General features: G+C 37.9%; 1 protein-coding gene across 3 annotated transcripts in view; it reads left to right on the forward strand.

Moving 5' to 3' along the window:
- Positions 1-11,325, forward strand: part of ZNF652 (zinc finger protein 652) — a 95,131-nt gene extending 83,806 nt beyond the window's left edge. For all 3 annotated transcript variants that reach the window (XM_020997303.2, XM_020997306.2, XM_020997307.2), the window contains one exon: positions 1,898-11,325. In XM_020997303.2, coding sequence (XP_020852962.1) covers positions 1,898-2,403 — 506 coding nt within the window. In that variant the 3' untranslated portion in view covers positions 2,404-11,325. The remainder of the gene's footprint in view (positions 1-1,897) is intronic.
- Positions 11,326-11,767: the final 442 nt, after the last annotated feature.

An 11,767-nucleotide genomic window follows, 5' to 3' on the forward strand; every position in this document is an offset into this window, starting at 1 on the left:
TGGGATAGAATGGGACGAACAATGGTTAGCTTTGTAGAAAGGGGCTTCTCTTTTGAGATTGGAGAAAAATGTAAAACAGGATGAGTCTAGAGAGTGTGTTGAGTTGAGCATGTTACCCAGGCCTGAACGTTGAATGGTGTGAATCTCAGTGAAATGAGCAAGTTTTTCTGAGAGAATAGGTTGAGAGAAATAAAGGATTATAAACCAGATTGCATACTTGAGAAAAGTGGAGACAGAATAAAACAGCCATTATGAGAAGTTTCTTGAAGAATCAGCCAGTAAGGAATAAAATAATTTTGAATATTGGCAAGGGATTAATTAAATCTGATTCATAGATTGGTGGTAGACCAGTTGCTCAATTCTGTATCTTTCTCTAACCTGACTCTATAGCTTGGGAATCCAGAGTGGAGAAAGAATTAGAGTAAGGTTGATCTAGTTTTGAACATTGGCACGGTGGAAGATCCCAAGGACATGGGAACCTACGGGCAACACTGTATTGGTTTAAGGAGCATTGATTGAATACCTTCGTGAAAAGTCATTGCAGCCATGAAACCCAGGTTGGGGTTAGGTGGATATTAAAAAAAAAAGCCAATGGACTTGGTGAAGAAGGAAGATTTGAGTGATTGAAGGCTCAGATATAGACAAAGACCAAGTTAAGAAGGAGACAATACTATATAATCACAACTTTATTTCTTTTATGGTGAGAGTGAGGAGGTAAAAGAAAAGAGGTGAGGAACAGGTCTACGTAAAAGAAGTTTGGCTGTAATGGAATAATACTTCTACAAGGCACAGTGGAAAGGAATAGAAGTCAAGAGGATTGATTGCAGAGGTGAAATCGCGTGTGTTTGAGTTGGATGAATATTTCAGTTAAGAAAGTAAGAATGAGAGATTATGTCTCGAGTAGCAGAATGGGGAATAAGAATGAGATAAGCAGTTAAGTGAGAGAAGGGAGACACATCAGAACTGAAGGGACTCCAGATCGTCTGATCCAACTCCCTCATTTTACAGATGAGGTAACTAGGTGGCACAGTGGAGAGAGTACTGGACCTGGAGGTAAGCTGTATGATCCTGGACAAGTCACTTAACCTCTGCCTCAGTTTCATCTTCTATAAAATAGAGCTACTTATAGTATGTACCTCCTAGAATTGTAGTGATGACCAAAGTGATAGCATGTAATGTGTTTTGCAAACCTTAAATTATAAATTAAACATATAAATTATTATTATCATCATCAAAGTTCACAGAGGTTAATTGACTTGCCTAAGGCAGAGTCAGAATTCATTTAAACACAGGTTTTCTGACTCCAGATCCAGTGAGACTAGAGGGAGAGGAAGAGGAATAGATATTAGTTAAAGTTGGGAAGTCCAGTAGCCTATATGAAATCTGTATTGCTTTTAAAGTTCAAAATTCAAGAGTAGACTCATGTGCCGAGTATTATATGAAGAAATACAATAGAAGGCAGACTTTTTCTATAGGAAATTCTCAACTAAAGCTTGTGAAAACTCAATTATATGCAGTTGAGATAACAACTAGAAACTACTTAGGGTATACTCAAGAAGAACTGGACAGGAAGGAGTTGGTCCATGAGGTAAAGTTCAGTAAAACATTGAAATATCTTTGCTAGAAAGCATTAGAACAGCATGTCAAAGACCACTACATTAGTTGACTTCTTTTACTTAATGCACTTGATACCTTTGACATAGGTTTTATTTTACTTTTAACTGCTCTAGTGTCATTAATCCCAAATTTGTAAGTTTGTGATTACTAGCATACAGTAATTTTGATATTTCGATGGGGGTAGAACTTGTATTTTTTTAATCAGGAAATGTTGCTTGTGCAGAATATCCACAGCTGCAATTTAGTGTGTTCATTGGTTTTTGTCTCTTTGTCGCCTCAGGAGAGAAACCTTTTATCTGTGAAATCTGTGGCAAAAGTTTCACCAGCCGCCCAAACATGAAGAGGCACCGCAGAACTCACACAGGCGAGAAGCCCTATCCATGTGATGTGTGTGGCCAGCGGTTTCGCTTTTCCAACATGCTCAAGGCTCACAAGGAGAAGTGTTTTAGGGTTACCAGCCCTGTGAACATCCCACCTGCTGTCCAGATCCCACTTACAACTTCCCCAGCCACCCCAGTTCCTTCCATCGTGAACACACCCACAACCCCTACCCCACCAATCAATATGAATCCAGTAAGCACTCTTCCCCCTCGGCCCATCCCTCATTCCTTTTCACACCTCCACATTCACCCACATCATCCTCATCACCTCCCCATACCTCCAGTCCCTCACTTACCCCCACCTCCAGCTCTCTTTAAGAGTGAGCCTTTAAATCACAGAGGCCAGAGTGAGGACAACTTTCTGCGACACCTGGCAGAGAAGAACAGTTCAGCACAACATCATTAACAAATATCTTCTTCAATCTGTTGTCCCTTGGGTATGTACCCACATGTGAGTTTGCAGAGTGGGAGTTGATGAGGTTGTCTATAGTTCTATCGCACTCCCTCTTAGCCTCCAGCAAAAGAGCCTTGTCATTGGCTTGGTGTACCAGCAGATCCAAGTGAATGAATGAGAAGATGACCTTTGGCTCATAGAGAAGGATCATCGTAACCAGGGGAGCCAATGGAACTAAAGCCCAATATGCTTCCTTTTTACTGATGACTTTTATAAATTTCAAATACTGAGACTTGTGTAATTTTATAATTTCATATCAGCTGATGAGGTATGCTTGCTTTTATATCCTGGACTTCTCCTCAAAGAGGGGACAGGCCTGGTTTCCTTTTACTAATCAGGAAGGCTGTGAGATTAATCCAGAGCATTAATTGTATCACTGTGTATTGTAACAAATTCTTTTCAGCTTTTGATGCCACCAACAGAGGTGGGCTGGCTACATATCACAGTATATCAAGCATTATAGAGAAAAGACAAAAATTTCTTGTTTGTGTAGCTCTCTCCTAACGCACTCTTTATTTTACTACAGAAATTATTTTAGAGTTTTTGTATAGACCTCTTTAGTAGTTACCTGTTTCTAAAATGAAATGTATTTCAATAAGCGGTGTAATTTTTTTCAGTGTAGCTGGACCTATGTTGTAAAATAGAAAAATTTTTATAATCATCAAAATGTGATTCTTAAAGACGCATATAGCTTCTATAGTTAAAAGTTATCCTTACATCCGTACTACTCAAAGGTGCTTCAGAGACTAAATGTATCTGAGAAGGTCTCCAGGCCAGATTGCTGCAAAAATTATGTTTTGCTTTCAGAACTTGGTATAAGTTATTTGGTAGTTTTTAAATCTCCACTTCCCACCCAAGTGTCTCTTAGGCTCACTAAACATGCTCCTTTACCTTAGGTGGAGTATTATATGAAATGTTTTGAAAAGGAATAGGTCTCTTTCCAAGGAAAACACCAAAGAGCACACACACGTTTTGAAAACGTGAGAGGAGTTGCTCACCACCTAGAAAAGGCAGGGAGTGGAGGTTGTCTCATGTCAGTCATGTCTGTTCCTCATTCTCATTAGGGACAGTGTTCATGTTTAACTTTTATGATATGACTGATTTGAGGCTCATACCATGTGCTGCTTGTTTTCAGGTTGCTTTCTTTTTCTGGAGTTGTTAGGAGAAGGAAAAATACTAAACACGAATCACAAACATGATGTTGCTGATAGAGGCTGACGAGGCATTTAGATGAGAACATAAGCTGGTCATATGATTGAAAATGTCTTTTATCACTGGATATATCCACAACTTGGAGGTTTTCTAACGTGCAACATAATAACAAGGGAAAACTCGTAAGACTTCACTGTCCTGTTCTAAGCAAATGTTCCTTAAAGTGGCCAGTTTGAACAAGTGGTAGGGATAGTACACCTCTAATACTTTCAGTCTAGTAACTTTTCAGAGATTGATATAGTCTAGCAAGAATCAGCAGTTGTTATAGGGAATAGTTCAGCAGAAGGCCTTGCACATTGGTTATATTCAACTGCTGAATAGCTCTCCTATTTTCCCCCCTCTATTTTAATTTAAATACAGCTGACTCTTATAGTAAGCTTAAAAACTGGTGTTGCCCCCACCTCAGAGAACTGAGATTTGGCTGTTATTATCTTCTTTTGCTTTATGTTTTCTCTCAAAATTCCCCAGTGTTTCTCTTCCTTCCCCCATATTTTCAACTAACTGCCTCTACCCAGTACCCCAACATTTGAAGATTCTTTTTTTTTTCAAATGTACAGTTGTGTTAGAGGTTCTTTTCTGGCTCATGGGCTTTGGTTATTATCTAAAACTGAGGGTTAAAGTCCCTGTTTTAAAATATCACCTTTCTTTTCTATTAGCTTTCCTATCCCAATTTTTTTACCTTTGTGTGCTATGATTAGCCAAGGAAGCTTTTGGAATGGGGGAGAAAAGACATCTCTGACTATCTTTGTTTCTGTTTTATGTGTAAGCCTTAAAAAATTGGGACAGTTTTTAAAGAGTTATTTCTCTTGATATTTGGATACATTTTTAAAGCTCCTGGTACACAAGCCAGTAAGGAAAGCCAGTAAGGTCCTTTTTTATATGACTTTTATCCTTAGTGGCTGCTCTCCCATAAACTCCTTGCATTCCATGCCACACTTGTCATCTACATTTTTGTGTAGATGTGCCACTACTTTATAGTCAGACCTGTTAAAAATGCTTTGTTTTATTATTAAAAATGTATCTCAGTTAAATGATATCTTACTTTGTTCTAAACAGCTTTACAGTATTAGACAGCTATTTTGAATATAATTCAAGACCATTTTGTTGTCCATTTCCTAGGAATACTGGAGTGATACACTGGGAATTTCAGATGGTCTTACCTGTGATTTGGGAGTTGCAGATCTATAACCCCTAAGAAAGAACCCACCATCCATGGGAAATCCAGTATTATGCAGTCACTACCATCCTAATAAAGCTCAAAAAGGCTATCAAAAAAATCAGCCAAAATTGTCACAAAATATAATGCCTAATGAAAGTCATTGTGGAACAGCCTTAAAATGTCCCCAGTTCTTGTCTAATTTTGTTTTCTGGGTTTTGACTTTACTTGACTGGTATTCATGGTTTTAAAGGAAAAGTACTCAGAGAGTCTAATGTGTCTTCATAATTTTCACATTAAAAATTAATCAAGACACATTACAGAATGCTTGTGAGTGCTTCTGAACATGAGAACTTCAGGATTAAGCCTTAAATAAAGACCTGTGTCAAGTTAACCTAAAAACTCAGGAACTCAGAAAATTTGGTTGATAGTCTTTACTTGGCTTCCCTAGTAGGTATGGGGGCTTGCCCTTTTCTCCCCTTGCCCCACATAGTCCCATAACCCTGCAAACTGCTCAGAATGATTAGCTCGATGTTCATCGGTCTAGAAAGAGGAATATGGAGAAAGAGTTTGGTCTCTAGTCTTTGCTATATATGCCTTTACATAAATCTCTAAAGGACCTTGAAGGCTACATTATGCAATGTATTTAAGCATATTTAAGCATTACAATGGTATTAAGTGAGGCTGTCTGTTAATACACAATCTTACTGTCTTTGACAGTTCCTATCCCATTGCTTAAAATATGACCTATTTGAACATACAAAGACATTTTTGAGTTAAGGTAGTAGTAAACATTTTCTTTACCTTTTCCTATGACATAAAAACTCAAATAAGAAAATTTAGCCCATAATGTAAAATTGCTGCTTTACCTAGTTGAATCAGGTTAGCTCATATTGAGTGAGGTTTTTTTGGTTTGAACAGTAAAGAGGTAAACATAACCTAAGTCTTATGGCACATAGCTTCACTGCCGCATATATGTATTTGTGACTTCATTCTTAAATATTTTTAATGAGAAAGGGAGGCTTCCACATAAAATCTTAACATAGTATCAAAAGAAACTTTAGAGAATTAGTAACATGTACTTTGTTTGAAGCCTACCATTGCATTAAGCCTACCATTTTCATGGCTAAGCATGAAAATACCATAATTGTACTTAATGCTTTGGAAATACCTTTCCAAGACTCCCTTTAATTGTGTTGTTCACTTACTGTGTGCCTGGTGTACTGAAGATGATGTCCTCGTGGAAAAGATGCTTGCAAATACTGAATTTCCTAATCTCTTCTCTCCTTACACCTACCTGATTTTTTTTTAAAAGTTTTCATATTTGTTGGTTGGATGTTTGTGTTTCATTTAATTTAATTTCTCTGGCAGTTTCTGATTTTTAAATAATAACAATTATAATGAAACTCATTGAAGATGTATATTTATCCCATTTTGCAAAACCTGTCAATTTGAAATATAAAGAAGTATAGATACTTTGTAACATCAGACTACCTGTGTTAAATTTAAAGATACTTCTGCTTGATCTACTATAAATAAGGATATTATACTATGTAAAACAAGTTAGGTTTGTATACCCACAAAATAAGTGTTTTGATACTCTTCCAGATTTATAATCATGAGAATGTTTGACAAAGGGAGATAAATTGCTTTTAAGAATTCTGCCAATTGTATTTAAGGTCATTTCACTTGGAATTCTGTATGTTTTACAATTGGACACATTGATGTTGATTTTATTTTTTCCTTTGAAAAACTCACTCCTCCTTTGCTGAACCAAGATTAGAAATCCCATTAAAAATAAAAGCATTTTTCAGTAATGGAAAGGTCATAGGTTATTAGAGATAGTAACATAATTATGCAATAATAGCTTCTAAGCTAGCCTGCTTGTGTCATCTGTAGCATTTACAATAATTAATGATGACCTTCCAACCCTGGATTACTACCTCGATAAAGCAAACCAGAGGTCCTCTCTCCCCTTATTATGGAAGCCATAAAAGTTGCCACCAGTATGTCCATTTTCATAGTTCCTTACTTTTATACTCTATAATCCTGACTTTTTATAGACCTTGCAATCAGATCCTTTTGTCATAGAGGAAAGGCTTTACAAGTTTGGACCAGCATGGAATTTTAACTCCTTTGGTTTCAATTTGGAGGATTAGATGAATTCACCAGGTGAATCAAATTCCTCACTTAAGTTAAACCATTTTACCCAACTGTATATTTTACTGATGAAAGACTAACTTTTTCCTCCCTTTCCTATTGTTTAAGTTTCCTGCATTGCTATGGAAATTATTTGTGGAATGGAATTCTACTTTGTTGCTCTATTGATTAATTAATAATTGGTGTCATCAGATCACCTCTTGAATTGTTTCATTTTGTTAAGTTATACAAGTAAATGCACACCTACATTTTCTTATCTTCCTTCCATCATTGCAGCTTAAGCCCTCTCTCATTCTTGAGTGCCTTGAAGAAACCAGCATTCCTGGAAAATTTTCTCCCTGGTCTAGATCCTACCTCTGCTTCATTTTCCATGAGTGTTGGATTTTGTCTTTAATCCATTTGGTTCTTCAAAAACTAGTAAAAGCCTTGGACAGAAATTTTGAACATATCTCTGAATGAGTTCTTTCCCCTAATTTTCCAGGTTTTACAGTAGCATCTGACGATGTATTAGTTATGCCCTAGACATTCACCTCTGATCTCTTCAATAACAAAAGGCTTGGTCCTTTGTCTTGATTCCTAACATTTGCTTCCTTAGCCAGGAAAATTAAATTCATTATATATTCCGTGTACAGTTTTTGCTCATCTTGGTCTTCCTGAATTCTTCCCCTTTCACTTAAGGGGGTGGGCTTCAATGCTGCTGTTGCTATACAGTACCTTTTCTCATTTGTTCTCTCTCTTCAAGAATCAGTTTGCAAATTTGTCCATGACATTTTCTTATACTAAAATCTAATTCAAAATAGTTTCTTAGTTTTTTTAGAAGCCCTTTTGACTTCTCTTTATTTTTCTCTTTGGGATACTAGTCTCCAGGTAGTTCCAATTGCTTTTAAAATTCTTCCCTTATCTCCCCCACTACTTCTCTGCCCCTCTCTCTTCCAGGCTCCCCCTTCTTATCCAACCCCCAACACATCATTTAGCTATTTCTTTTTCTAGTTTTCCCTACAGTCAGTCTTTACAGTATAATTGTTACTCAATATGAAGGACATTAAACAAAAACAAGGGTTGCTCTATGATCTGTATGTAACATCAGGGTCTGAATTGGTAAAGCACTTCAGCATTGTGCTTTGCTGCCACAGAAGGGGTTTGTGCTGTGCGTAGACTTCTCTTCCTTGTGTTATACACAACTGAAAACGAAATCCTTTAAGAAATGAGGAAATTGGATTAGTTGGGGTTTTTTTTTAATTTGGTTTAAAGGAGTGGAGACTATTAATCTGGATATTTTTGCTGTCATCAGAACCTTTGCATTATCTTTTTAAAGCTGCTGCTCTCCCTAAATTCATTTTCTTTTTGTAAGTAGTCCTTGGAGTTTTCAAAACTAATTAAACTCATAAGAGGAAAAAGGCGATATGGTGAGGCAGGAAACCAGAGAACAGTTATTTGTGAACTTTTAATTCTTTCTGTCTGACCACTCTCCCTCCTGCCTCCCCCCATGTTGCTGGTTGGCTAAGGAAAAGATTCACAGGTAGTTGAAAGTTTAACTATACTTTTTTGGAAGGGGAGACTAGTTTATAAACCATGTAATTTTTTCTTCTAAATTAACAAGATTTCATTACATCAAAAAAATTTTTTATATGATTAATTTTCATTTGACTTGTCTATTTTCTTAATACTAGCACCCAGAGGTTTGGCTTTCTCAAGTGTTTGTTGGCTGACAGCATTTTTAGCTATTTTCTTTAGCTGTACCATGCAGAATATAGTGAGGAACATTTTGAAGAATGAAGTCCAATTTGATGATTTATTCTGTTGCTGAGTAGCAGAGTTCTGAAATAGTCAGCAGAGGGGGCCGTTGTTCTCTGAAGAGGCTGCATTACTGCCTACCTCATCCAAGGTTACTCCATACTTGTGAAGACCATCTCAAGTAGGAGCAGAGATGTGGTAAATTACTTCCATGGGGGTGGAACAGGAGAGGAAGTGGCTAAGAAGTGATTAAATTTTGTTAACTTTGGAAGATATCTGCTACTCAGTGCTTGTTATATTTCTTATTAGCTAGAGACAGACTGAATGTGTTGAGGAAGAGAAGTGCTCCTGAATGTACATCTTTCCCCAGTTATATATCTTTAATGGGGGGGGGGTTGTGAGAGGAAACACCTTAACTAGCAGGCTTGAGGTCTCTTCATTTTGCATAGGACTTAGGAAACCAATCTGTTTACATTTGAAAATTAGTAGGAAATAATTTATACCAAGAACCTAACTTACTAGAAATTCTCTCATTTTCTGCTTGATCATTTGAATCATTCTTGATTTAGGTCAAGAATTTAAATGATGTAGTTTGATTTCAGTGTATGCTGCTAAGGTTGTACCCTTGAGTTATAGGCAGCCTCTGAAAATCTGATCAATGCCTTTCAATCTTCCGCATTTGGTGTGCATGTGCATTTTACCCATCTTTTTTGCAGGGGCTATACTGGTAAATCTGTCATTATTCAATGTTAACTGTGCTTACCCACAGGGGAGTGGCAGGATCTTTAAAAAGTCTCTATTGTGAAAAAGACAGTTCTTACATTTTATAATTTTCTTTACTTCTACTCCTCCCTGCTTACTTCAGTGTTTACTTATAACTTTGGTTTCTGAAACTATTTTCTCTTGTAGCTACAGTCTCTGCCCCCGTTCCCTTGACACAGGCAGACTGGTAGGGAATGCTTTGATGCCAGAAGTCAAGGATGTTTTGGGAGCATGAATTGGACAGGGTATCCTGACTAGCCTGTTTAAATAATAATGCTCAATGATGAGAGCCAGTCTTTTTCCACATGGGGTAGAAGCTTTTTCTTGAGTCCTCATATGCTGAGTGCCAAGGCAGGAAGGCAATCTTGTTTTCTCTTTTCTGCCCCTTCCCTTAACCTCTCCTTTCCACACCGCCCCTTTCTTGCAATAGTTGGGAGAGTAAGATAGATCATGAAATCATTAACTCTCAGGAGTGGGGATATTCTTGTCGTTTTGAATGTAATAGGAGGGAGATTCAAAATCAAGTTTGAATAGGTAGTTATACCTCCCCATCTCAGCTCCAAATGGATAGCTGTTACACCAAGGTCATTATCTCCTGTGTCAGACCAAAGGCCCTGAGCCCTAGGATGGCATCTTTAGTAGGCACTCCTTCAGCTTGGAATTCAGCCTGGTACACTGTGCTCTGTTGGGCTAGAGGCAGACAATCTAAGGTAGTAACTAACTTTGCCATGACCAGGAGGTTTATTTAGGCTAAGTGGCAGTATTTCCTCCTTCATATAAACAGGCAACTAAGCAGCCAAGGAGAAATATCGAGGTGAACGTCAGCTAGTGGAACAAAGGGCATTTGCCCCTGGAAGACAAGATCTTACTCTGGTCCCTTTTTACCCAGCCTAAGCAGACCCTAAGAAAAGCCAGCAAGCACAGAGCGTTGATTCTGTCCACTTGTAACCCCAGCGCTTGACAGAGAAGAGCACTGAAGCTGCGATCAGTTTAGAAGCAGATGGTTAGGTGTAACTTGTTTGCCCTCTTTCTTTTCCCCTGACAGTACATAAATCACTTGCACTTTTCTTTATTTCTTAAGGAAAAAAAATCCAGTTTGCTTGCCAGGAATCGTTGAGCGTTAGGTTTACAAAGCTTGTCGTTGAATGTTAAAAACTTGTCCAAAGGAGTTTGGAAAAAATAGAAGCTGCTTGGTCCCTGTTCTTGCCTTCTCAGTCATAAGGATTATTAAAGCTGTGTAGCTTGGATGCTTATGGCAAGTCCAGAACAGGGCAGCATCCCTCTCCTACCTCTCTGTGGAGATGCAATTGAAGGTCAAATCAGACTTGATGTAGGGCAGGTACCCCTCATGCTGCAGCAAGTTCAAAGGAGTCTTTGAGTTGGGGAGGTGACAGACAAATAGGACAGGATTTCTGGTCTGGAAAGATCCCCAGGAGAGGCACTTTGCCCCTAGGAATTGCAGTGAAGTAGAACTGAGCTCTCCTTTAGCATTTCCAAACTAGCACAGGCTGTCTTGTTTCCTTGGGGCACTTTTTTCCTGTATCCTGTCAGACCCCTCATTGTATTGATTCTTTTCCCTTTGTGTTGACCATACCATAATTATTATTTTTTTTTAGCAATTGAGAATGCACTTTTATTTCAACTCAATCATGATTTTAAACATAAAAGTTATAGATTGTTAAAACTACTTTTTGTGTATTTTTAACCACTCAATGTAGCATTGTATATTTTATTCTTGTGAGACTCTGGTACAAGGTGTGCCGCTTCACGATATTTCCGAGATGCTGGGCCTTTGGATGTGTACGGTAACCAACCTAATGCTAATGTTCAAAGTAAAAGAAGTAGCCATATCTATTGCACCTGTGTCTTTCTTTCCTGACTGGTCCTAAAGGGAGAATCCATTTCCTCCCTTCTCCTTGAGTTGATGGGTAAACACTTGAAAATGATTACATGTAAGAATCATTTGGAGGTCTGATTACCTTATGTGGTAACAATCACTGTGAAAGTGTCTTTAAGTGATGATAACAAATTGCAGGGAGCCACCTACACAAGCTGGCCCAGTGACACATTTTGAAGGCTAATGCCCAGGGTTATAGTAGACAAAAGGGTTTGGGTTTTCTGTATAACAAGCTAATGTAAAACCATTATTAATATTTGGCCTCATTGGCCGACTCTGCTAACTGAGCCTCGGATGAGGCAGGAAACTGCAAAGGGCCTCTAGAAATTGCTATTTGGCTTCTGAACCAATTTAAGGAAAAATTTGGATTTGGAAAACAGTTTGGAAACTGCATT

This window comes from Phascolarctos cinereus, unplaced genomic scaffold (genome assembly GCF_003287225.1).
Source record: "Phascolarctos cinereus isolate Bilbo 61053 unplaced genomic scaffold, phaCin_HiC Scaffold_5;HRSCAF=322, whole genome shotgun sequence".
Lineage (NCBI taxonomy): Eukaryota > Metazoa > Chordata > Mammalia > Diprotodontia > Phascolarctidae > Phascolarctos > Phascolarctos cinereus.